The following is a 25,178-nucleotide window of genomic DNA, read 5'->3' on the forward strand; positions in this document are numbered from 1 at the left end:
GGTCACCAGGCCCAGCCTATTTACAGTTCCACAGCCCCAAGCTGAGACCCTTTGCACATCTACCGGTAATATTCTTGGGAGAACCACTGTGCTGAATGTAAGCAGCACCTCCTCTAGCAGCCTGAAGTCTGGGATTGACATTCTTCTAGGGACTAGCAATTGGGGCATCAGGTCTGGGCATGTCCAAGGCCTGTTGGAGCCCCCAGCTTGAAACAGTGCTCCTGCCCTGTGGGACTCTACACAGTGGAAACTCTGGCCTACTTCCACACCTTCTCTTGCTTCCTGAGAAGCCATGAGGGTAAATTGAAAGCCAGGGTTAGTCCCAAGACAGACTGACCATTTGCTTTAGGGCTTCTTGAAAGGACTTTGGAGCAGGATAGTGGAGGCTACTCTGAGCCAATTTGCATGACTTCAGGTGAGGATCTCTGTGATGTCCATCCCTTATCTCCCTTTGCCATCCCCTATCCTTTCTTCATCCCTCTTCAGCCCACTGTGGTCTCTTCCAGGAGCCTCGCTTGCTTCACTAAAGTGTGTAAGAATTGGAAAGGTTGGTTATTGTTGTTGTTACTGTCATTATTAAACAAAAAATTTGTAAATATATCATGCTGAAAATTTTAGAAATTCTAAAATGAAAATGAAGGCTGCTCCCCAAAGTTCTAGTAACTTTGACGGCGGCTTTTAACAAACGATGAAAACCCTTGGCAGGTTACTTTTTTTTTTTTTTTTTTTTTTTTTCCCCTTTTTGCGTTATGTGGGCCTCTCACTGTTGTGGCCTCTCCCGTTGCGGAGCACAGGCTCCGGATGCGCAGGCCCAGCGGCCATGGCTCACGGGCCCAGCCGCTCTGCGGCATATGGGATCCTCCCAGACCGGGGCACGAACCCATATCCCCTGCATCGGCAGGCGGACTCTCAACCACTGCGCCACCAGGGAGGCCCGGCAGGTTACTTTTGAAGACTTGAAATACCTACCTAAATCCAGGAGGTGGGAACTCCCATTATTGAAAGCCTAGTGTGCGTCACCATGCTGGATTCTTTACATACTTGATCTCATTTCATCCTCACTATTACCTCATGAGGTAGGAAACTGGTGCCCGCAGAGCTAACGTAACATGCCCGCAGTCACGTAACAAGTAAGTGGTGACATCAGGATTTGAATCTAGGCCTGGTGCCCCTCCTCTTCTTGGCACTATTGCTCAGTCAAGTCTACTCATCATCCCTGTCTGCTCTTTCCAATCGCCCCTAGTAAACCCTTCCCACCTTGCAATGTCTCCCAAAGTGAGGTTCTGAATGAGGTCGATTTTAAGAAGTATCATTGTGTCTCCACTTTAAAGCCCGGCTAAATCAATCAATGAATATTTTTTGGAACTTCCCATGTGCTTGGTGTCATGGGAGATATAAGAGAAGTTTAAGACATTAACCCTGCTTCTGAAAAACAGTTGAGAAGTCTAGGTGAGGAGACAAAACTAACCCCCTTAGACACATCAGGACATAATAAGGGCTGATGCAAGGTAGAAGAAGAAGAGAAGTAAGACTTTAAGGAGAGTGCTTTCAGAAGGCTGGGATGTTTTGAATAGATAGAACAGGGAAGTGCTCATACGCAACGGAAACTTGGATAGGTGGGAGCCCGGGGCAGATGGCAGGTTTCCTTGAATTTCAGGCTGAATTGTCCATATCAGATACAATAAAGTAGGAGCCATTCTAGGTTCTGGAATTAGGACATGACATGATGCAGTGATGTTTGGATGGATCATGGTGGTATTCCAAGGGTGAGCCTGCAAAGACCTGTACCAGAACAGTGGTGGTAGGCTACTCCCTATCCTATTCCTCCTGAATGGCTGAGAGCTCTTAAGAAGAGAGTATCAACAGCACTTGGAGGTATGTCATTTATAGGGGATCAAGGAGAAAGGAAGGAGTAAAGATGACTCTGAGGTTTCCAGCCTGGATGCCAACTGGGATGGGGAGCCATTGGGGGTGGGGGATAGTTTTACAGAAACATATACTTGATGTGTTCTCTTTCAATACATTGAGTTTGAGGTATGATACAATATCAGTATAACTACATGGAAGAATTTGTTGCAGCCAATTAAAAATAAATTTTTAAAGATAATTTGATGACAAGAGAATAATGCTCATGGTAACAATCTTAAGTGAAAAAAAAGATATGAAATGATTTAATACCATATAGTCTCAATTTTGTAAATATACATAATGTGTGTGTGAGTGAGCGTGTGGATATGCTTAGAAAAACACTAGAAGGAAATATACCCAAAGTGCCAACAGTAGTTATCTTTGATGGTAGGATTGAAATTATGGGTAATTTTTTACTTGTTCTGTATTCTTTTTCTGTATTTTTCAAAATTTCTAGCATGAACGTGTATTGCTTTTATAGTCAGAAAAAAAGAAATACATGTTGGAGCTTTTTAAGACAATAATCTTTTATCAGACCTTATGTCCCAGTTTTTGGTTTACAAAATCTGCTCACTGTACCTGCACACAGCTGGAAAAATAAGGGACTGGAGATGTTCTATTTTACATGTTTGAGGTACTGATTCCTTTCTTAGGTACCTCTAGTAATTCTAGGGTGCTTCCATTTGTCTTGAAAAGCATGTCATGATGTAAAGCCTCTTCAATCTAGTAGAAGGGCTGAAAATCCAGATATCTCCCTAGGACCACCTCCCTTTCCAAAACTGTCATTGACTCCAAGGCAACTGTCTCAGTCTTTTTTCTGGGTTTTCTCTCCTGCGCCATTGATCTATATACCTATTCCTGTCTTGATTACTGTAGTAGCTATATAATAAATCAGAGTGATTCCCCTTTCTTTTTCAAAGTTGTTTTAGCTATACTAGTGTCTTTGCCTTTCCATATAACCTTTAGAATAACCTTGTCTATATCTTTAGAAAAAAAAACCTTGATGTGATTTTGTTAGGAATAGTGTTTAACCTGTATATCAATTTAGAGAGAATTCCAATCCATGAGCATGGTATGTCTCTCCACTTATTTAGATCTTCTTTGATTTCCTTCATTAGCATTTTGTCATTTCCAGCATACACATCCTTAACAGGTTTTATACCTAAGTTTTTCTTTTATTGATTTATTATGTTTTTCATTTTGGCTTCCATGTGTTCATTGCTAGTATATAGAAATACAATTTTTGTATATTGTTCTTGTATCCTGTGAGCTTCCTGAACTCATTTGTTATTTCTGGCTGTTTTCTTGTAGACTCCTTAAGATTCTCTACATAAATCACCATCTGCAAATAGAGACAGTTTTATTTCTTCCTGTCTGATCTATATGCTTTTTGTTTCCTTTTCTTGCCTTATTACACTGGATTAGACTTCCCGTATTATGTTGAATAAGAGCGGTGAGGACAGACATCCTTGCCTTGTTCCAGAACTTAGAGGGAAAACATTGTCTTTTACCATTAAGCATGATGTTAGCTATAGGTTTTTTAGATTTTCCTTAAAAGTTGAGGCAGTACCCCACTATATTCCTAGTTTTCTGAGAATTTATGTCATGAATGGATGCTGAATTTTATTTAATGCTGTTTTTGCATCAGTTGACACTAATACCAGTATATATGTAATTTTTCTTTTTAGCCTTTTAATATGGTAGGTTACATTGATTGATTTTCAAATACTGAACCAGCTTTGTATACCTGGGATAAACCCCACTTGTTCATGGTGTAAAAAATATATATATATATATATATATATATTCTAATTCTAGGAACTGTTTGCTAATTCTAAGAATTAATTGCTCAGAATTCTATTTGCTAATATTTTGTTGAGGACTTTACGTCTATATTCATAAGGGATATTAGTCTGTAGTTTTCTTTTTTGTGACACCATCATTTGCTTTCAGTATCAGGGCAATATTAGCCCTATAAAAATGAGTTCAGAAGTGTTACCTCCTCTTCTGTTTTCTGCAAGAGAGAGTATAGAATTTATGTTAATTCTCATCTTTAGTAGAATTCTCCAATGAGACCATCTGGACCTGAAGGTTTTTTTTCAGGAGGTTTTTTTTTTTTATTTCTACTTTGATACCACTGTGGTCAGAAAACATGTTCTGTATAATTTCAAATATTTTCAATTTGTTGAGGCTTGTTTTATGACCCAGTATATGGTCTATCTTGGCATGTGTTCTGTGAGTGCTTGAAAAGAATGTAATATATTCTGCTGTTGTTTGGTGGATTATTTGATCAATGTCACTTAGATCCTGTTGGTTGGTAGCATTGTTGAGTTATTCTATATCCTTGCTAATTTTCTGTCTAGTTGTTCTATTAAAAATTGCTAAGAGAGTGATGTTGAATTCTCTAATTCTAATTGTGGATCTATCTATTTTTCCTCATAGGTGTATCAGGTTTTGCTTCAGGTACTCTAAAGCTCTGTTGTTTGGTGCATGCACATTTAGGATTGCTATATCTTCCTGGTAGATTGACCCTTTTACCATTATGTAATGTCCTTCTTTGTCCATGGTAATTTTTTTGTTGTTCTGAGGTCTACTTTATCTAATATCAATATAGCCACTCCTCCTTTTTTTTTACTAATGTTTCATGGCATATATTATTCTATCCTTTTACTCTCAACCTACTTATATTTGAAGTGAGTTTCTTATAGACAGCATATAATTGGATCATTTTTTTAGCCACTCTGCCAATCTTTGTCTTTTAATTGGTGTATTTAGATCATTTATATTCAATGCAATTTTGATATTAGGGATTAAATCTGCCATTTTATTTTGTGTTTTCTCTTTGTTCCCTCTATTCTTTGTTTCTCTGTTTTCTTTACCTTTACTGTTGGCAACTTATACCTTTGTTCAAATTCCATTTTGATTTATTTGCAGTAATTTTGTCTGTATATGTTTGTATAGGCTTTTGAGTGATTGCTCTGGGTATGTATTATACATATGTAGCATATCACAGTCTACAGGTATTGCCATTTTACCAGTTTGAGTGAAGTGTAGAAACCTTACCTACTTTTAAGTCCCTTTCCCCTCTTCCCCTCCCCCACTTGTAATCTAATTGTGTTATTATATAATCTAATGATATTTCCTCTCTATATATTCAGAACTACATCAGACAATGTTATAATTTTTCCTTCAATCATCAAACATAATTTAGAAAACTCAGGAGGAGAAGAAAAATCTATGATACTTACCCATATTTTTACCCTTTGCATTGTTCCTTCTTCCTTCCTTCAAGATTTCTTTTTTTTTTCTTAATTTTATGTATTTATGTATTTATTTTTGGCTGCGTTGGGTCTTCGTTGCTGCGCGCGGGCTTTCTCTAGTTGCGGTGAGTGGGGGCTACTCTTCATTGCGGTGCGCGGGCTTCTCATTGCGGTGGCTTCTCTTGTTGCAGAGCATGGGCTCTAGGCTCGTGGGCTTCAGTAGTTGTGGCTCACAGGCTCAGTAGTTGTGCCTCGCAGGCTCTAGAGCACAGGCTCAGAAGTTGCGACACACGTGTTTAGTTGCTCCGGAGCATGTGGGATCTTCCTGGAGCAGGGATCGAACCCGTGTCCCCTGAATTGGCAGGCAACTTCTTAACCACTGCGCCACCTGGGAAGTCCCAATATTTCTTCTTTCATCATTTCCTTTCCATGTCAAAAACTTCCTTTAGCTAGTCATTTAGGGTGGGTCTAGTAGCAACAAATTCTCTTAGTTTGCCTTCCTCTGAGAATATTTGCATTTCCCCTTCATTCCTGAAGGACATTTTCACTGGATGTACAATTCTGGGTTGACATTTATTTTCTTTCAGCACCTGAAAAATGCTGAACCACCTCCTTCTGGCCTCCATGGTTTTTGATGAGAAAACCACTGTCATTTGAATTATGTTTCCCTTATAGGTAAGCCTTTGTTTTTGTTTTTCAGCTTTCCAGATTTTCTCTTTTACTTTAGTTTTCAGGGATTTGATTATGATAGATCTTGGTTTGGATCTTTGAGTTTAGGCCGTTTGGAATTCAGTCAGCTTCTTTAATCTGTAGGGTTTTATCTTTTGCCAAATTTGGGAAATCTTTAGCCATTATTTCTTCAAATACTTTTGCAGTCCCACCTTCTTTCTCCTCTTCCCCTGGGACCTTGGTGGCATGACTGTTAGATCTTTTATCATAGTCCCATGTGACCCCTGAGGTTCTGCTCATTTTTTTGACTATTTTTTGTCTTTTGTTCAAATTAGGTAATTTCTATTGTTCTGTAGATTCCAGTTTACTGATTCTTCCTCTGCCCTCTCTGTTCTGCTGTTGAGCCCATCTGTTGAGTTTTTTTTATTTCACTTATTGAATTTTTCAGTTCTAAAATCTCCATTTAATTTTTCTTTATTTCTTCTATTTCCTTGCTGAGACATTTTTTTTCATTTGTTTCAAACATGTTTATAATTGCCTGTTGAAGTATTTTTATGATGCCTGCTTTAAAGTACTTATTGGATATTTCCAACATTGCTGTCATTCTACATTGGCCTCTCTTGTTTGCCTTTTTCTCATTCAAGTTAAGAGTTTTCAGTTGTTGGTATGAGTGATTTTCTATTATCTCCTGAACACTTTAGATATTTTTATGAAATCCTGCACCTTATTTAAATCTTGTTTCGGCAGGCTTCCTCTGACACCATGCTGGCAGGGAAGGGAAGCACCACCCCATTGCCTCCAGGTGGGGGTAAAAGTCTAGGTTCTCCACTCAGCTGTCATTGACAGTCTGGGGGGAGGAGGGGCACTTCATTACTACTGGGCAGGGGTGGAAATTCAGGCTCCCCACTCAACCTCAAGGTACCACCCTGGCCAGGGATGGTAGTGGCACCTTGTTACTGCTCCCCATGTGGCCTCCACTGACACAGTGGTGGGTGGGCCTCCTTGCCATTGAGCGGAGATGAAAGTCCTGGTTTTTCACTCTTCCTTTTCTGACACCACCCTTATGGGGTGGAAGGGGAGCCTGGTTACCACTAGGCTGATTTTTTATTTTTATGTTTCATTCATTCAACAAACATGTAATTGGTATTAATATGTGCTAGGCACTCTTCTACATGATAGAGATATAAAGAGGACAGGTGAAGGCCTTGCCCATCATGGAGCTTACGTTCTAATGGGGGAGATAGACAGTGAGCAAATAAATAAATACTTAGTGGTTGGTTACTGATAAACTTGGAAAGAGCGCTATTTTAGATAGGATAGCCAGTAAAGGCCTCCCTGAGGAGGTGACATTTGGGAATAGAGTTTAATGCAGTAAGGGAAGGAGTTTTGCAAAAATTGGGATGAAGAACATTCTAGATGAAGGGGAGAGCAGGATCAAAGCTTCTTAAGCAGGAATGAATTTGGTGTATTTCATGTATGTATGTTTTAATGTGTATTAAAAAGGAATATCAATATAAATACCACATCAAACACTTTGATTTCACAGACACCTTGCTTAGGATGAATTTAAGGTTTTTGTTAAGAGTGTAAGAGAGGTTTCCACATAAGTGATATGTGTACATAGTGAAATTCTTAACAGTACTGAAGTTTAGGAAACAAACCTATCCCTGAAGTAGATAAAATTATTAGCCCCATTTAACATAGGAAAGAACGTAGGGAGGTTGATTAGCTTGTACAGGGCCGCACAGCAAGTAAGGGAGGGAGCTGGGATTCCACATGAGAAACTGAAGATCATACACAAAGTTCAGAAGAAGAAATACAGAATTTTCTTTCTGCCAGGTAGAGCTGATGGTTGTTGTAGGCAACACACCAAAAACTTTTAAAGAATAGTTGGAGGCCTCTAATGTGTTTAATTAAGCTTTTTTTTCCTGTTTGTCCAAAGTTCATGCCTAAAGCAATTATATCACTTTAGTCCTCTCCAGCCTTTAGCTCTAAAGTAATCAAGGGGCAAAAGGGGTGTTGGAACTTATTAGAGAAAATAAGGTAAACCACTCAGGGTTCTGGAGTGACTAACTGTTGACAATTGTCTCCATCTACCCGGAGGCACTTTAACCAACTGAGATTCAGGTGCTGTCTTTAGCACTGCCGCCAAATCCAGCAGTGCTGAGGGGCAGTGTATGCCAGAGTAAGCAGGCCCAACCTCCCTGGCCTTGCTGCCAAGGGACAGCCTTTGCAAGATTCTCACCACAAAATTCCAGAGGAAACTCTGCAGGCACCCCATCCCGTGGACTGCTCTGCTGTACCTGGACAGGGACATCCCCAAGTTACGGTCAGGTCACCAAAGAGCTCTCAGTGTTTGAGAAAGGAAAGCATCTTTATAGGCTCCTGGTTTACCCACATCCTTCTCCCTCTTTGAAGCTCCAAGCATATTTTGGAGGGAGATTTCATAAAGATTTCTAAATTGAGTTAGAATTTCAAGTCTATTGTGTCATGCAAATTAGCCCTGCTTGCCCGTTGGCAGCAATGCAGCTGAAGTGCCTAGAGACGGGCCATAAAATGAAAACATCAAAGTGATTAAATGTGCCCAAAGAGCATAATTGAGTGCATGAATAAGAGAAAATAAAACAAATTGATTTTCTCCAGTGCCAGAAAAACAGAATAATTGAGAACAAAATAATAGACTTTGAAGTAATCAAAGTGAGGAATGCACCATAGTGACATAGAAACAGCCAGTTGTGGGAGAGATTTATTATGTTTCTGTTATCATTTTTACAACTTTAATTTCATTAGCTAATAAATACAAATCAATTGGAAAATCAGTCAACCAGAGAGGAGACGGTCCCCAGCCAAGATTTTTATTCACATCTCTAAAACAGGCTGAGGCGGCGATCCTTTATTTTCATAGGTGCCCATATCCCCCATGAGCTGGAAAACAAGTTCTGGGAGGCCTCTCCGCTTTGGAGGTGATGATGTTCTGCTCTGCCTGTCACTTTCCACATATAGGTTTACCGATTCAGCTTTCCAAAGGATCACTTTTATACCCCGCCAAGGTTTCCAACAGACAGAATTGCATGAGTACAGCCTCTTGATTTACCAAGATGACATTTTCATGGCACTAACCGGCACCTATGGTCTTGCACTGGCTCATTCTGAATTCACGTAGTGAATCTTGCTACAGCAGCCACAGCACCTGCCACTCTCGCAACACTGCTAAGCAGCTGTGGGTCACTGATCCTATCATCGTGTTCCACCCCCACTCTGGGCGCACCACCAACACCATCACCACACACACACACACACACACACACACACACACACACACACACACACGTGACACTGAAATTTAACCAAGAAGGCCAAGCAAGAGTATGCCACCCCTTTGGTGTCCTGCCTGGCAGCCACAATGCTGAGGAGGAGCAGGGGAAGGAAGCCAGGCTGGGAGACTTCTTATGCTGGCAGTAGCAATAGAGCATTGGGGACACCAAGCTATGCTGAGACCAGGTGCTTGAATATCACAGAGCCAACATGAGACCACTGCAGAACTATTTTTATGGCTCCTCCAAGGAAGGAATCCCTCCACCCCACTCCTCGGCTGTTCACGGGCGGGCTCAGTGGCGCTTCACTGCAGGATCCACAATGATGGCTGATACAGCGGTGTTTTTTTCCTTTCACGGGACCTTGAGCTACCGTGGCAGCTGTTGGCACTTCCAGATGTTCATGACACACCCTACCTTCGGGGCTCCACAGTTAGAGGCTATGCCTTTGGCTCCAGTAAAGGTCTTCGGGACCATAGGGACTGTAAGGCAGGGTGTGCAGAAGAAGTTGGCAGTGCTGGGACTGGCACTACTTGCTAGCTACATCAGGATGGCATGGTTCATAGATTGTGCCTGCCAGGCAAATTTGTCCTGGAGAATTTCTCTTCCAGGAGGCACCTAGAAGCTGAAAGGAATCTCTCTGACCTTCTGGTGGCATCCAAGGCCCAATCAGGATGTACTTTGAGGGGAACAGGGAATGTTAGCACTTTGCTCTTTTGTGTAAGAGAGTGAGAGTTTGTCTCCAGTGCAGGCCTAAAATCCCAGCTTCCATTTCCCACTGGTGTTTGGGTGGAGGAAAATGGAGCAAATGGCTTTCACAACTCTAAATCATTATACAGACGTAAGGCTGTATTATTCTTCCTGCTGCTGCTATTCCCATTATCCTGGATTTCCCGGCCCGGAATTTTTGTCTCAAAAAGAAATGTGGAGAAAGCTCATGGACCGAAGAACCTGGAGCTGTGACTCCAAAGTGGCTGGGAGGCATCGCCCAGATAGACCGCTTGAGGCTGAGCTCCACAAGCTGGCTGGCTGGCAGGCATGCAGCACACTCCTGTGATGTCACCTCTCCAGTTACTTGTGCCTATCCCTCCACATGGAGCCAGCAGATTTAGGCACAGGAGGGGAGAAAAAATGAATCATAGGCTATTTTAGAAATCGCTTCGATTCCGTTTGAGACTGCAGTAGGTCCCTTGCAAGTTAAGACCAGAGCACCCGAAACATCAGGGTAACGTCCTTTAAGTGCTGATATCCTATAAATGCCAGAAGCCTGGGGGATTAATTCACAGCCTCAGGTTCTAATTCAGGTCAGAGGCAGGAAAGTGGTAATTGGTGGTTATACTTAATTGTCATTGAAAGGCTTTCTGATAACGGGGTGGGGGATCTATATTCCAAGACAAACAATATAGTTGACAATTAAGAGCTAAAAACTAAAATCAACGATCCATTTCAGCACGTGCCCAAGGCTTCATAGAAATCCTTTGTTCTGCCATCGTTCCCAGGTAAAGAGTGAGACCCTGAAGCCCGGTGTGATGGGGCCGCAGCTGGAGAACTTGCTCTAGCCTTAGATCACACTAGATGGGCCTCCTCCCCATCTTTAAATTGTTCAGAGGCTCCCCATGGCCTCTAGGATAAGACCACGGTCTTCTAGGCTCTTGATAATCTGGCCTCTGACCATCTCTGCAGCTTCATAGCACACCTCCCACCCCTGTCCCTGACCCTCATCCTGTGCTCTGGCCACAAAAACTTTGCAGGTGCCTTTATAAATCCTGCTCTGTTCCTGCTGCCTGGAACATTCTCTCTCCCTTTGCCCTTCAGGATGCCACCTCCTCCGTGAAGCCTTCCATGCCCTCTCTTTGTATGCCCTCAGCACTCTGTACAGACTGGTATTATATTGGCTTGTTGCTATGGACTATGATGTGTTTGTCTCCATATATGCCTTCCTTGCTAGACTGAGCGCTCCTTGAGGGCAAGAATTGTGTCTTGTTCTCCTCTGTGGCCCCAGCACCCAGCATAGGGCCTAGCCCACTGCAGACATGGGGAGGGGGTGCCACATCCAAGATTCGCAGATACTAAAGGCTCATGGCAGCAAAGCAGCCCAAGCACCAACTGTCCAAAAGTGATCCCTTTGATAATTTTTCCCAAAATGTGCCTCATATACCTCTGCGTGAGAGGCAATTTGAGGTGACACAAAGACCTCAAGACTATTTTCATATTTATTTTAATGTATGTTTTCAAATCGAAGCACAACATTATTGTTGTTATCGTTATTATTATCATTACTTAGGATAAATGAGGCCAAAATAAGTATTAAAATGTTTAAAGTAAGTTGATATAAAGAAAAAGAGTTACTATTAATACAGATGTTAAGTCAACATGACAACATTCCTGAAAGGGGTACTCCTATAATGAAAGTTGGAACACTTTTCAGCAGTCCTAAATTCACATCTCTGTTCCTCTATGGCGCCACTCAGCCTCCAAGGGCTCTGGGGCCACCCCCAACATTCCTCCAAACTGCTATGATGCTGACAGTCTTCAGAACTTATTTGCCACTTAGCCTTGTGGCATTGAGGCTCTTTTTGTAAGCATATGTCAGCTCACCTCAACCATGTTTCTAAGGGCTTTAAGAGCAATGGCCAAGCTTTAAGGCTCTGTAGCCTAAATGGGATAGTGCTTTATCAGCTGCCCTGTAGCTCTAGAGATGTTCATTCCTTCAGTGAATATTGATTGATCAATTCCTGAGCGCTGTTGAGGGGGCTAACAGTAGTGATGAGCAAGACAGACACATCGCTGCCCGCATGGAGATTGTGAGGGGAGACAGACAAGTTAGCAAATAAGCACGCAGGATATGTTCGGTGTGCTAAGGATATTGAAGAAAATAGAGCAGGATGATGTGACAGAAAATGAGTGACTGGGGGTGGCCACTTAGACTGGGTAGTCATCAGGCCCCTCAGAGGTGACTTTTGGATTGAGACCTGAGTGATGAGAAGAGTCAGGAATAACAATATCCAGGAACAGAGCATGTCAGGTGGAAGGAATAACACGTGCAAAGAAGGGGGAGCCCTAAGAGGGAAAAATGATTCGTGTGTTCCAGCAACATAAAGAAGCCCCGTGTGGCCAGGACAGAGTGAGCAAAGAGGGTGGTGGCAGACAGGAGACCAGAGACGGGGTCAGACCCTCCAGAGCTTGGTGGCTAAGTAGTTTGGATTTTATTCTAGATGTGATTGGAAGCCATAGAGGGTTTTGAGCATAGGAGTAACGTGGTTTGACCTAAGTTTTAACAAAATACTCAGGCTGCTACATAGAGAAAAAGGCGTAGGCAACAAGGTTGAAAGCAAGGAGACCAATGTTGAGGCTATTAGAGTTGTCCATGCAGGGGGTGACAGTGGCTTGGAGTAAAGTTATAGCAGTGAAGGATGAAGGGAAGTGGGTGGATTTGGAAAATATTGTGGAGGTAGAATTGACAGGACTTGCTAATGGATCAATAGGGAGGTTGTAAATGAAAGAGCAAATAAGAATGTCCCCAGTCAGTGTCATGAAGAAAATAAAAAGCAAAAGGGAACTGTTCTATATCTGTACTGTCCAATAGGGTCACCACTGGCAACATGTGGCCATTTAAATTTAAGTTATTAAAATCAAATTTAAAATTCAGTTCCTCACTTGCACTAACCACATTGCAAGTGCTCAGTAGCCACAGGTAACTAGTGGCTACCATATTGGGCAGCGTAGATATAGAACATTTCCATCATCCCAGAAAGTTCTATTGGACAATGCCACTCTACATTAAAAAGACTAAAGATTACAAGAATAAAAAGACAAGCCACAGAGTGGGAGAAATTCTTGCAAAACACATATCCAGTAAAGGACTGTCAGCCAAAATATACAAAGAACTCTTAAAGCTCAACAATAAGAAAACAACCCAATCAAAAAAATGGGCCAGTGATCTTAACACACACCTCACCAAAGAAGCTGTACAGGTGGCAATTAAGTGTATGAAAATATGCTCACTATCAGTCACTAACGAATTGCAAATTAAAACAATGAGTTCCACTACATAACTATGAAGAGCTAAAATCAAAACACTGACACTACCAAATGTTGACAAGGATGTTGGAGCAACAGGAACTCTCATTCATTGCTGTTGGGAATGCAAAATAGTATGGCCACTTTGGAAGACAGTTTGGCAGTTTCTTCTAAAACTAAACATAGTTTTAACATACAGTCCAGCAATTATGCTCCTTGCTATTTATTCAAATAAGATGAAAACTCATGTCCACACAAAAACCTGCGCATGAATGTTTATAGCAGCTTTATTCATAATTGCCAAAACTTGGAAGCAACCAAGATGTCCTACAGCAGGTGAATGGATAAAGAAACTATGGTACATCCAGACAATGGAATATTTTTCACTGCTAAAAAGAAATGAGCTATTAAGTAACAAGATGTAGAAGAACGTTAAATGTGTATTGCTAAGTGAAGGAAGCCAGTCTGAAAAGGCTACATGCTGTATGATTTTAACCATATGACATTCTGGAAAAGGAAAAACTATAGAGACAGTAAAAAGATCAGTGGCTGCCAAGACTTTGGGGAAAGGGAGGGAGGGATGAATAGGTGAAGAACAGGATTTTTAGGGCAGTGAAACTATTCCGTATGATACTGTAATGGTGGATATGCAACATTATACACTTTTCAAAACTCATAGACCTGTATAACACCAAGAGTGAACCCTAATGTAAACTATGGACTGTACTTAATAATAATGTATAAACATTCATTCATCAACTGTAGCAAATGTACATACTAATGAAAGATGTTAATAATAGGGGAAATTGCCTCTGAGGGGAGGAGGGGGACAGGGGGGTATGAGAGCTCTCTGTACTTTCTGCTCAGTTTTTCTGTAAACCTAAAACTGCTCCAAAAATAAAGTCTATTAATTAGCAACAGGGACTTCCCTGGTGGTCCAGTGGGTAAGACTGCGGGCTCCCAATGCAGGGGGCCCAGGTTTGATCCCTGGTCGGGGAACTAGATCCCACATGCATGCAGTAACTAAAAGATCCCGCGTACCACAACTAAAAGATCCCGCATGCCGCAACTAAGACCCGGTGCAGCCAAAATAAATTAATAAATTTAAGGGAAAAAAATAGCAACAACAACAGCAAAAGACTAGAGTGCTCACCAGCACCTAGTACTGGCAAAGAATAGACACTCCATAAGTGTTGATTGAATAAGTGGATGAATAAATGAGTCAGTCAGTCAATGAATCAATAGAACCCAAGCCTCCTGGGTCCCAATTCAGTGCTCCTTCTTGTACATCAGAGATAGGGTGACGATATAATTTATTGTTGAAACCAAGATACTTGAGAATGAAATGGGGTGCCATGGGTGTAAAGCAGAGCTGTCCCAGAGATCACAAACTGGGAGCCCATGACCACATCTTGCTTCCAAAATTGTTTTGTTTAGCTTCACATATTGACATGCCACATGATATTCTTTAAAAATTTAAAGTAGTTGTCTACAATGAGGCATCACCTCACACCGGTCAGAATGGCCTTCATCAAACAATCTACAAACAATAAATGCTGGAGAGGGTGTGGAGAAAAGGGAACCCTCCTGCACTGTTGGTGGGAATGTAAATTGATACAGCCACTATGGAGAACAGTATGGAGCTTCCTTAAAAAACTAAAAAGTAGAACTACCATACGACCCAGCAATCCCACTTCTGGGCATATACCCTGAGAAAACCGTAATTCAAAAAGAGACATGTACCACAATGTTCATTGCAGCACTATTTACAATAGCCAGGACATGGAAGCAACCTAAGTGTCCATCGACAGATGAATGGATAAAGAAGATGTGGCACATATATACAATGGAATATTACTCAGCCATAAAAAGAAATGAAATTGAGTTATTTGTAGTGAGGTGGGTGGACCTAGAGTCTGTCATACAGAGTGAAGGAAGTCAGAAAGAGAAAAACAATTACTGTATGCTAACACATATATATGGAATCTAAAAAAAAAAAAGGTTCTGAAGAACCTAGGGGCAGAACAGGGATAAAGACACGGACGTAGAGAATGGACTTGAGGACACGGGGAGGGGGGAGGGTAAGCTGGGACGAGGTGAGAGAGCAGCATGGACTTATATACACTACCAAACTTAAAATAGCTAGCTAGTGGGAAGCAGCCGCATAGCACAGGGAGATCAGCTCAGTGCTTTGTGACCACCTAGAGGGGTGGGATAGGGAGGGTGGGAGGGAGACGCAAAAGGGGGAATATGGAGATATATGTATAGGCATAGATGATTCACTTTATTATACAGCAGAAACTAACACACCATTGTAAAGCAATTATACTCCAATAAAGATGTTAAAAAAATTTTTAAGTAGTTGTCCACATTTTACACTGTGAAAACTTTGCATAAAAATGTGAATTTCTGACTTCTCTTGGAAAATGGAAAGATCTGGTCACACTGGGCCCACATTCCTGCACACTAGTGAATGGCTGGAGCCGAGTAGCAGCTGCCCCCTTTGTGAGCAGGTACCTTCCTGTTTGCCACAGACCCCACCTTTTGCTGTTGTACCTCCTACTCTAGGCCAAGTGTGAGTTTCCATTTCTCATCTCACTGACACCACTTTGGTCTTGTTTTCTTTTGTAATAGATTTAAGAAAAAGGGAAATGATTTCTTATAATCATGTTATTATGCAAAGTAGGAAAAAGAAAAAAGGATCCAGAGGGCTCCGTATGTCTTGCCCCCAGTCTGTTCTACTGACATCTGGTACATTCTTGGCCTCTGTAGGCATTTGAGTTTGCCCCCTCTGGTCTGTACTCTGTGTCTCCCCAGGCCCCAGGCCCCAGGCCATGCTGGCTTTTAGAATTTTCTCAGGCTGCCACCCACTGCTGGAAAAGCTAGATGTGAGGGGAAAACAATGGGCATTATTTAAGCTTACATTTTCATTGTTACCCAAACTCAGTATTGCTCATCATCAACTTTTGGTGGAAATTATTTCTGTTGTTTTTCTTAATTGCCTCCAAATGTAACTGGAGAGTGAGACAGAAGAGCAGAGAATACAGCACCCACCTTTCCTTTCTGTGAACATGTGTTGTTGGGACACTCGGACACAGGATTTTGTCCATCCGTGCAATCATTCACTCATCAAGCTCTGGCTGTACTTACAGATGGAAGGACCCTCACTTCAGCACCAGGATCCCCTGTAGGTTCTCCAAAGAAGAGGCAACAACACAAAGGCCCACATGGAGATGGGAAAGTATGGATGGGGCACATGTAAGCTAAGGTGTTAAACCTCAGTCATAGGTGGTCGGGAGCTGCTAAAGTTATTTCAGAGCAGAGGAGGCATGTGGTCACAGCTAGAATTGTGAGGGGACAGCTCCAGAGATGCAAGCACCAGTTAAGAGGCTGTTGCAGTGACCTGAGTGATGAGAACTGTTAATAAGGTGGAGACAGGGGAACAGAAAGGAGAGGACAGATTTGGGAGACATCTTGAGGTTAGGCTTGGCAACTCATAAGATGTGAAGGGAGCTTGAACTAAGAGATGAAGAATCAAAGATTATCCAGAGGGGTTTCCCTTCCCTGGTGGCACAGTGGTTGAGAGTCTGCCTGCCGATGCAGGGGACGCGGGTTCGTGCCCCGGTCCGGGAGGATCCCACATGCCGCGGAGCGGCTGGGCCCGTGAGCCATGGCCGCTGAGCCTGCGCGTCCGGAGCCTGTGCTCCGCAACGGGAGAGGCCGCAGCAGTGAGAGGCCCGCGTACCACAAAAAAAAAAAAAAAAAAAAAAAAAAAAGATTATCCAGAGATTGTGAGCTTAAGGGTTGAAAACACCCAAACCATGATCCAAAAAATTAACTTTTGCTTTGCAAGAGTTAGAAGAATGAAAAGACAAGAAATTCCCTGGTGGTCCAGTGGTTAGGACTCTGTGCTTTCAGTGCCGAGGGCCCAGGTTCAATCCCTGGTCAGAGAACTAAGATCCTGCAAACCACACGGTTTGCAGCCAAAAAAAAAAAAAAAAGGATGAAAAGACAAGTTATATACTGAGATAGAATATTTGCAAATCATATATGCAACAGCAGATTTGTATCTGGAATATATAAAGAACTCTCCAAACTCAACTGTAAAAAAAATTCAATTAACAAATTACATGAAGTGGATATACAGACAGCAAATAAGTGCATGAAAGGACATTCAACATTATTGACCATTAGGAAAATGAAAATTGAGACCACAATAAGAGATCCTTACACACCTATCAGAATGGCTAAAATAAAACCTAGTGACACCACTAAATGCTGACAAGAATGCTGAGAAACTAGATCCTTCATACATTGCTGGTGGGAATGCAAAATGGTATGGCCACTCTGGAAAACAGTTTGGCAGTTCCTTATAAAATTAAACATGCAACTACCATAGGACCCAGCAATTGCACTCTTGGGCATTTATCCCAGAGAAATGAAAACTGTGTTTACACAAAAACTTGTACGTGAATGTTCATAACAGCTTTTTGTGTAATAGCCAAAAACTGGAAACAGCCCAGATATCCTTCAGCAGGTGAGTGGTTAAACAAACTGTGCCATGTCCATACCACGGAACAATACTCAGCAACAAAAAGGAAGGAACTTAATGCACCCAATAACCTGGATAGATCTTTAAGGGCAGTGTGCTGAGTGAGAGGAAAAAACCCATCTCAAAAAGGGTTATATACTGTATGATTCCATTTAGATAACGTTCTTGAAATGACAATATTATAGGCCTAGGGGCCAGATTAATGGTTGTCAGGCTTACAAATAGCGGGTGGAGGGGAGTTAACAAGGTAGCATTGAGATCTTTGTGGTGATGGAATATTTCTGTATCTTCTTGTGGTGGAGGTTACACGAACCTATACATGTGATAAAATTTCATAGAATATACTCTTACACACAAACACTCATACATACACACACACACAAATGAGTGCATATAAAACTGGTGAAACCTAAATATGGTCTGTGAATTATACCAGTGTTAATTTCCTGGTTTTTATATTAAATAATAATTATGTAAGATGTTGCCACTTGGAGAAACTTGGTGAAGGGTACCAAAAAAGGAATGAACTACTGATACACTGAAAAATTTGCATGAAACTCAAAGGCATTATGCTGCTTGAAAGAAGCCAGTCTTAAAAGGTCACATACTGTTTGATTCCATTTATATGACATTCTGGAAAAGACAACACTTATAGTGATGGAGAATAGGTCAGTGGTTGCCAGGTGGTAAGAGGGGGAGGGGAGGATGTGACTGCAAAGAGTTAGCACAGGGGATTTTGGTGGGTAATGGGACCAATCTGTTTCATGAATCTTTATGTGTGTTAAAAATCACGCAACTGCACATACCAGAAACAGTCAATTTCACTGTATGTCGATTTAAAATTAAAAATTAAACCAGATAGGCATGTGGGTGCTGATTTTTCTTTCCTTCCTTTCTTCCATTCATCCATTTATTCGGCCATTTATTGAGCACCTACTATGTGTGAGACACTGGGCTAGACTTTGGAGATCAACCAAAAGTACGGCAGCCCATGTCCCTGCCCTCATGGACCATCCTTCCTGTTTTAGAGGAGAAGTGGTCAGTAGGGTTTGGAGCCCAGTATTTCTGCTTGGGGAAGTGGGACAAGGAGAAGACTGTGGAGGGACCAAGGGAGCAAACTTTTCATTCCTAGAGCCCAGTCCTGTAGGATTTAAAGTGATTGCTTTTCCCTCTAAGATTCTTAGACCTGAGGGCAGCGGGAAATCCCCAATTCGTATTTCACAGGTACTCACGAGAGAAAATGCTAGGAGGGTTGTGCCTTGCTAAGTGGGGGGAAGAAAGGTTGGGGGCAGGGGAAGATCTGATGCAGTTAGTGAGATGCAAACTCTGAAAAGTGTTGCCGGAATGTGTGTGTGTGTGTGTGTGTGTGTGTGTGTGTGTGTGTCTCTTAAAACAATCAGGGCTGGGTTCAGCTGAGTGGTTCTTCTGCTGGTTTTGGCTGGGTTCACCCAACACTGCAGTCAGCCAGCTGTCAAAGGCCTCACTCACATGTCTGGTGGGTGGCTGGTGGTTGCTGGCATAACTGGGCCAGATATCTCTCACCATCCAGCAGTCTAGCCTGAGCTTGTTCATATGTTGGGGGTCTCAGGGTTCCCAAGGGCAGCAAGAGAACTAGCCCCAAAATGAAAGTGCCTTTTCTTAGCAGCTTTATTGAGGTATAATTCACATATGTTACCTGAATTTGATTTTTGTTTTCTCTCCTGTTTGTAGGGAATCTGAAGCATGTGGTCTAGTTGACAAAAAGAGATCAGGTTTCCAGAGCTGAGGAGCAGTGCCTGTAATGAAGACAGCCTGTTGATGGGAGCAGTGTGTGGAATTTGTGACTGCAGGGGAAATTTGGAAGAATTTTACTTCCTGAAAATTTCCAAGGGGCACCAAGTGGCAGCTGGCCTCCTGGGGTGAGGCAGGCAGGCACCCCAGAGGCCTCAACTAGACCTAGGGGAAGACAAAGATTTCCAATACTTAAAGTGTTTATTTTTTAAAAACACACAGATGCCGTTTTTAATCTTTGAAAATTATTTTTAAGCAAGTTGGGGAGGGGGTATTTTTATTTTCTTAAAGGAGACAGATCAGAAGCTGGAGGAAAGCATGGAGATTTGGTTGCCAGGTTGTGGGGCAGCGGGGAGCTGACAGGCAGGGTTTGGGCCTCAGGACCATCCAGGTGGAGCCTCGGGGGGAGGGGGGCTGGTCAGCAGACTGGGAGGTGGGGAGAAATCCACCCGTGTTGTTTTCAAGGTTGCGGATCTATTTTGTTTTTTAATAAAATCTTTGAAAACCTACCCCTCTCTGCCATTGTCCTCATTGTAAAGTACCACTGACAGCACACACAGTTCTGAACATTTCCTCTCACTGAAGTATCAAGAGTAACCCTGCTGCTTCCCTGTTCTGCTCTGGCCCAGCCTGGGAGGCTGACTCTGAGTACTGGATCCTGCTGAGGAGCTAGTGTGTCTCCACTAAGTCCTGGGGACAGTAAGCCAAGCTCCGACCTGTGCTGGGGCCTGTCAGGGCTCATGGGAATACAGGTGCTGCAACCATGGAGAGGGTCTCGCTGGCACCCCACGGAGGAGCTGTCCCTGCCTGCGGAGCCACTCGGGGATAGGAAGAGCAGGTGGCATGTCAGAGACAAGAGGGACATCTTGATGAACAGAAGCTACTTCCCGTCAAGTGTAGACGATCAGCACACTTGATGAAAATGGGATACAGTTGTGATGCATTGGTGTTACTATAACCTCAAAGGCGAAGGAGAGATGGCAAAATGCAGGTGGGGGGGGGGTCACGAGAGAGATGAGGAAGCAGAAGGGACAGCCAAACGTCACGATTTTGGAATTTGATTCGCCAAATATTTATGCAGCTCCTACAGCTACTGGGACTTGTATGGGAGACAAGGACACGGCCTCATCCTGGCCATCTAGGAACTCCCAGACAAGGCAAAGTAGGAGGGAAAGAACCAGATCCCAACATGCTTCGTGCTCTGTAGCCAACATGAATCCCGAGCTGTGGGAGCGCTGGGGAGATAGCAATTCGCCCGGCGGGGGCGGCATCCCAGAGCGTTTCAAAGGGGATGATATTTGAGCTGGGCCTTGTAGGGTGAGTTGTATTGCTCCAGGCTACTGAGGGGGGAAGGGCATTCGGCAGAAGAGAGTGGAAAAAGCCTTGAACGTGTCCTGGGCTGGGAATAGCCAAGCTTTTATTAAACAGCATCGGGGCGCCTGGTCGGCTAGGAATACCAGTCACTTCAGATGCCCACTATCCTAATTATACACTCTCAGCTTAAGGACAGTTTTACTTATGCCAAAATGAAGGGGGATTTTAAAAAATAGAAGAGGGAGGAGGCGCTGAATGGGGCAGGTGGGGTGTGGGGAGGCCAAGGAAGGCAAATGAGAACTCTCTGAATTCCCAGCCTGCAAGGGACCACCCACCAAGATTTGTGGTCTCAAAGGCTTGCGGGGTCCGGTATCCCAATCCTTTCTAAGGGACCCACCCCCCAAAATCATCACCCAAATTCCTGTGAGGGACTCAGCCCTAAGACGCAACCACCTGGTAAAGTGGTGAATACTACTGCTCCATTTTCCTTTCAAGGGGAATGGGCCTGAACCAGAAGGAGCCCTTTATCACCAGCACTGGCCCTCATGGCTGAGCCCCAGAGTGAGCTGTTGAACTGAGGCCAGGCCTGTTCCTGAGAGACGGCATCACCTCAGTGGCCTTCAGGATTCCTTTTCATTTGATTCTTGTTGAAAACATTAGGCTAAAGAAAAAAATCCCATAGATGGAAGTAGGAATCATTTTCCATTTTTTACAATTAAAATTGAAATACCAAACAAAGGTGGTATTCCCAAAACAAGCAAGAGAGAGCAAGAGTTGCTCCGCTCTGTCTAAACTCATCAAATTGTACACATTAAATATGTGCAGCTTTTGGTCTATCAATTACACCCTCAGTAAAGCTGTAAAAAAAAAAAAAAGAAAAGAAATACACCAAGATATTAACTGAGGTGGGCTTCTGTGGAGGAAGAAGTTATAAAGATGGCTTAATTTTGGTTCTTTCTACTTTTCAATATTTTCCCAATTTTCTCTAGTAAGCAGGGTCTAGTTTTGTAATTGGAAAAATAAATACATAAACTTTTTATTAAAAGAACTGACCTGCAGATAAAGTTACAGATCAAAGTAAATTCAAGACACCCACTGAGGAAGAGTTTATGCTCAGGCCCTGGGGCTGTTCTAACAACCCAGGAGGCTCTGAGCTGGCAAGGAAGACTGATCCGGCTAGAGGGTTCCTGATTTACAATTCATTCAGCTGGAGAGGGTCTTTTTAGATAAGGTGGCTTGAGGGCGGAGCAACTTTGTACCCAGTGTGAGCCTGCCTTCCCTTCAGGAAACAGCCGCCTTTGTGCCCACAAGGACCAGCCATCATAACCATAATAATAATGCAAAGCAAGCATTGGAATATGCCCCATTTTACAAATCACTTTTATTTAGAGTATGTCACTATCCACCCCGCTGGGTGGGTATTATCTTCTCTACTTTATAGATTAGCAAACTGAGGCCATAAACTGTGAAGTAACTTGCCCAGTTGTCAGTGGCAGAGCCAGGAAGCCAACCCACCTGGAACTACAAGTTCCCTTACTTTTCCCCCTGCCCACACCGCATGCCGCTAAAATATTTTTAAACTGTGACTTTGGAGTAAACAACTTTCTTTTTGCTTCCAAAGTCCAAGCTGGACCAAGCCTCATGCTGCTCTCCGGCCCTCCCCACACAACGACAGCAGTATGTAGTTGTGTGCTCTTCAGCAAGTTACTTGACCTTTCTGGGTCTATTACCTTATCCCTGTAACGTGGGGCACATACAGAAAAAGAAACGAAATTGAGTTATTTGTAGTGAGGTGGATAGACCTAGAGTCTGTCATACAGAGTGAAGTAAGTCGGAAAGAGGAAAACAAAGACCGTATGCTAACACACATATATGGAATCTAAAAAAGAAAAAAATGGTTCTGACGAACCTAGGAGCAGGACAGGAATAAAGATGCAGACGTAGAGAATGGACCTGAGGACACAGGGAGGGGGAAGGGTAAGCTGGGACGAAGTGAGAGAGTAGCATTGATACATATACACACTACCAAATGTAAAATAGCTAGCTAGTGGGACGCAGCCGCATAGCACCGGGAGATCAGCTCGGTGCTTTGTGACCACCTAGAGGAGTGGGATAGGGAGGGTGGGAGGGAGACGCAAGAGGGGGGATTTGGGGATATATGTATATGTATAGCTGATTCACTTTGTTATAAAGCAGAAACTAACACACCATTGTAAAGCAACTCTACTCCAATAAAGATGTTTTAAAAAAAACAACAAAAGAAACCAAAAAGAATATATATATTGGACATGCCTAAAACACCTTTGGGAAGGTACACAAGAAACTGGGACACCTCAGTTCCCTCCAAGCAGGGGAACCAGGTGGCAGGTGGCAGGGGAGTAAGGAAAACTTGCACTGTGTTCCTTTTTGTACCTTTTGAGTTTTGAACCATGTGAATGTATTACCTGATCAAAAAAAGTAAATAAGTATATTTTTTGAAAGCCAATGGAAAAATCCCAAGCCAGTTTCCCTTTGGGGAGGTGGATCTGCCTCTGTTGCCTTCAGTGTGAGTGGTCTCAGAAAGAGGGGTATATTTCCAATTCTATATTTAAAAGACTCTTTCTAAGGCAGAAAGACTTCTTTATAAGAAAATCAACTATTGTCATTCAACAAAAAAGGAAGAAGGAGGAAGAAGAGGAAGACAAGGAGGAGGAAGAGAAAGAAGAAAAGCAAACAGCCATCAGGCCGAGCAGGTTTTGACATCTCTAAGCCCCTGCACGGAAAGCTCCAGCAGCTCCTCCTTCCCTGCCTTTGCTAAGGACAAGTCTCCAAACCTGCTCAGTGCTGGGCCCCAAGCTGACCAGCAGCACATATGCACTTTGGCCTCAGACTGTCTGGGTCTGACTCCCCTCCCTGTCACTCACTAGATGTGTGACATTGGCCAAGTAATTTACTTTCTCTGAGCCTTAGCCTCCTCATTGATCAAATGGAGATAATCCCTGTACTTACTTCATGGGGTGGTTTTGAGGGATCAAAGAGATCAGGCAAGAAAGCACATAGTAGTGTACATACTAGCTGTCAGTATTAGACACTGTTCCTGCCCTAAATGAGAGCCCAGTCTAGGCAAGGAAGCTTCCTGACATTCTCTGACTTCAGGATTAGGGGAATAGTATGCAAATTCATGTGGCTGTGCATTGGTACGTTGTTCTGGGGCAAGGAACCATAGCTATTATCAGATTCTCAACACTCAGAGGGGTTTTCATGATTCCCCCAAAGGATGAGAGCTACAAATGTAGAGGTAAAGACAGACATATATAGAGCCTTTGAAGATGGGGGCCTTCTAAGACCCTCACCTTTTAGGGTCTCTGCACAGGCTAGTACTTCCAGCTGGAATGCTCAGATCTTCCCCAGACTGGCTCCTTCTAGCCATGCCATCTAAAGTAGCCACCTTGCTCTCTTTATTCCAAAACACCATTTATTTTTATACCATTTATCATTATCTTATTCATTTTTATTCCTACACACATACACACACACACAACCCCTAGGAGGGTGGGAATTTGGGCAATTTCATTGTTGCACCTCAGTGCCTGGCATGGTACCTGGCACTTGTAATTCTCCATACATACCTATGGAATGGTGGAACTACACACTCAGACAAAGCAACGCCTCACGTTCTGGGTATTATGGGACACAGAGGCGGGACAGGCAATCTAGACTGGGGGCAGACATTCCTGGCAAAGGCACATGAAATTTAGGGAAGTGACAAGCAGTTTGGTGCTGCTGGAACACAGAATATTAGACAGTATTCAAGCAAACCAACTATAAAAAGATATTTTTCAGACAATAGGGCAAATTTGGACAGGGACTAGGTGATGTTAAGAAATTATTGATAATTTTGTTAAGTATGGTAACAGCATGGTAGTTATATATCTACCTAAGTCCTCAGTTGTTAAAGACGCAAAGTGAAGTATTTACAAGTGAAATAATATATCTGGGGTTTATTTTAAAATACTCCAGAGGGGGAAAGTGTACGGGGGAAGTGGCAGCAGGTGGTGGGTGGAGATAACTGAAACAAAATTTGAAAAATGTTGATCATTGTGGAAGCTCGTTTGATGGACACATGGAGGTTGAATGTACTATTCTCTCTACTTTTGTGTGCTTTTAAATTTCCATAAGAAAAAGTTGTGATATATATTAGTGAATGACAGGAAGAACAATAGCAGGGGCCAGATCACAAAGGGCTTCCTGTGCCAGGTAGAGGACGCTAGGCTTGATCCTGCAGGTAAGGAGCCATCAAAGACTTTTTAGCCAAAGAGTGGCTTGATCAGATTTGCATTTTAAAAACATCGCTGTAGGGGCTTCCCTGGCGGCGCAGTGGTTGAGAGTCGG

General features: G+C 42.8%; 1 protein-coding gene across 1 annotated transcript in view; it reads left to right on the forward strand.

Moving 5' to 3' along the window:
- Positions 1-19,942, forward strand: part of HDAC8 (histone deacetylase 8) — a 242,204-nt gene extending 222,262 nt beyond the window's left edge. The window contains exon 11 of the mRNA XM_060086882.1: positions 19,434-19,942. Within this exon, the coding sequence (XP_059942865.1) occupies positions 19,434-19,456 (23 nt within the window). The 3' untranslated portion in view covers positions 19,457-19,942. The remainder of the gene's footprint in view (positions 1-19,433) is intronic.
- Positions 19,943-25,178: the final 5,236 nt, after the last annotated feature.

This window comes from Mesoplodon densirostris, chromosome X (assembly GCF_025265405.1).
Source record: "Mesoplodon densirostris isolate mMesDen1 chromosome X, mMesDen1 primary haplotype, whole genome shotgun sequence".
Classification (NCBI taxonomy): domain Eukaryota; kingdom Metazoa; phylum Chordata; class Mammalia; order Artiodactyla; family Ziphiidae; genus Mesoplodon; species Mesoplodon densirostris.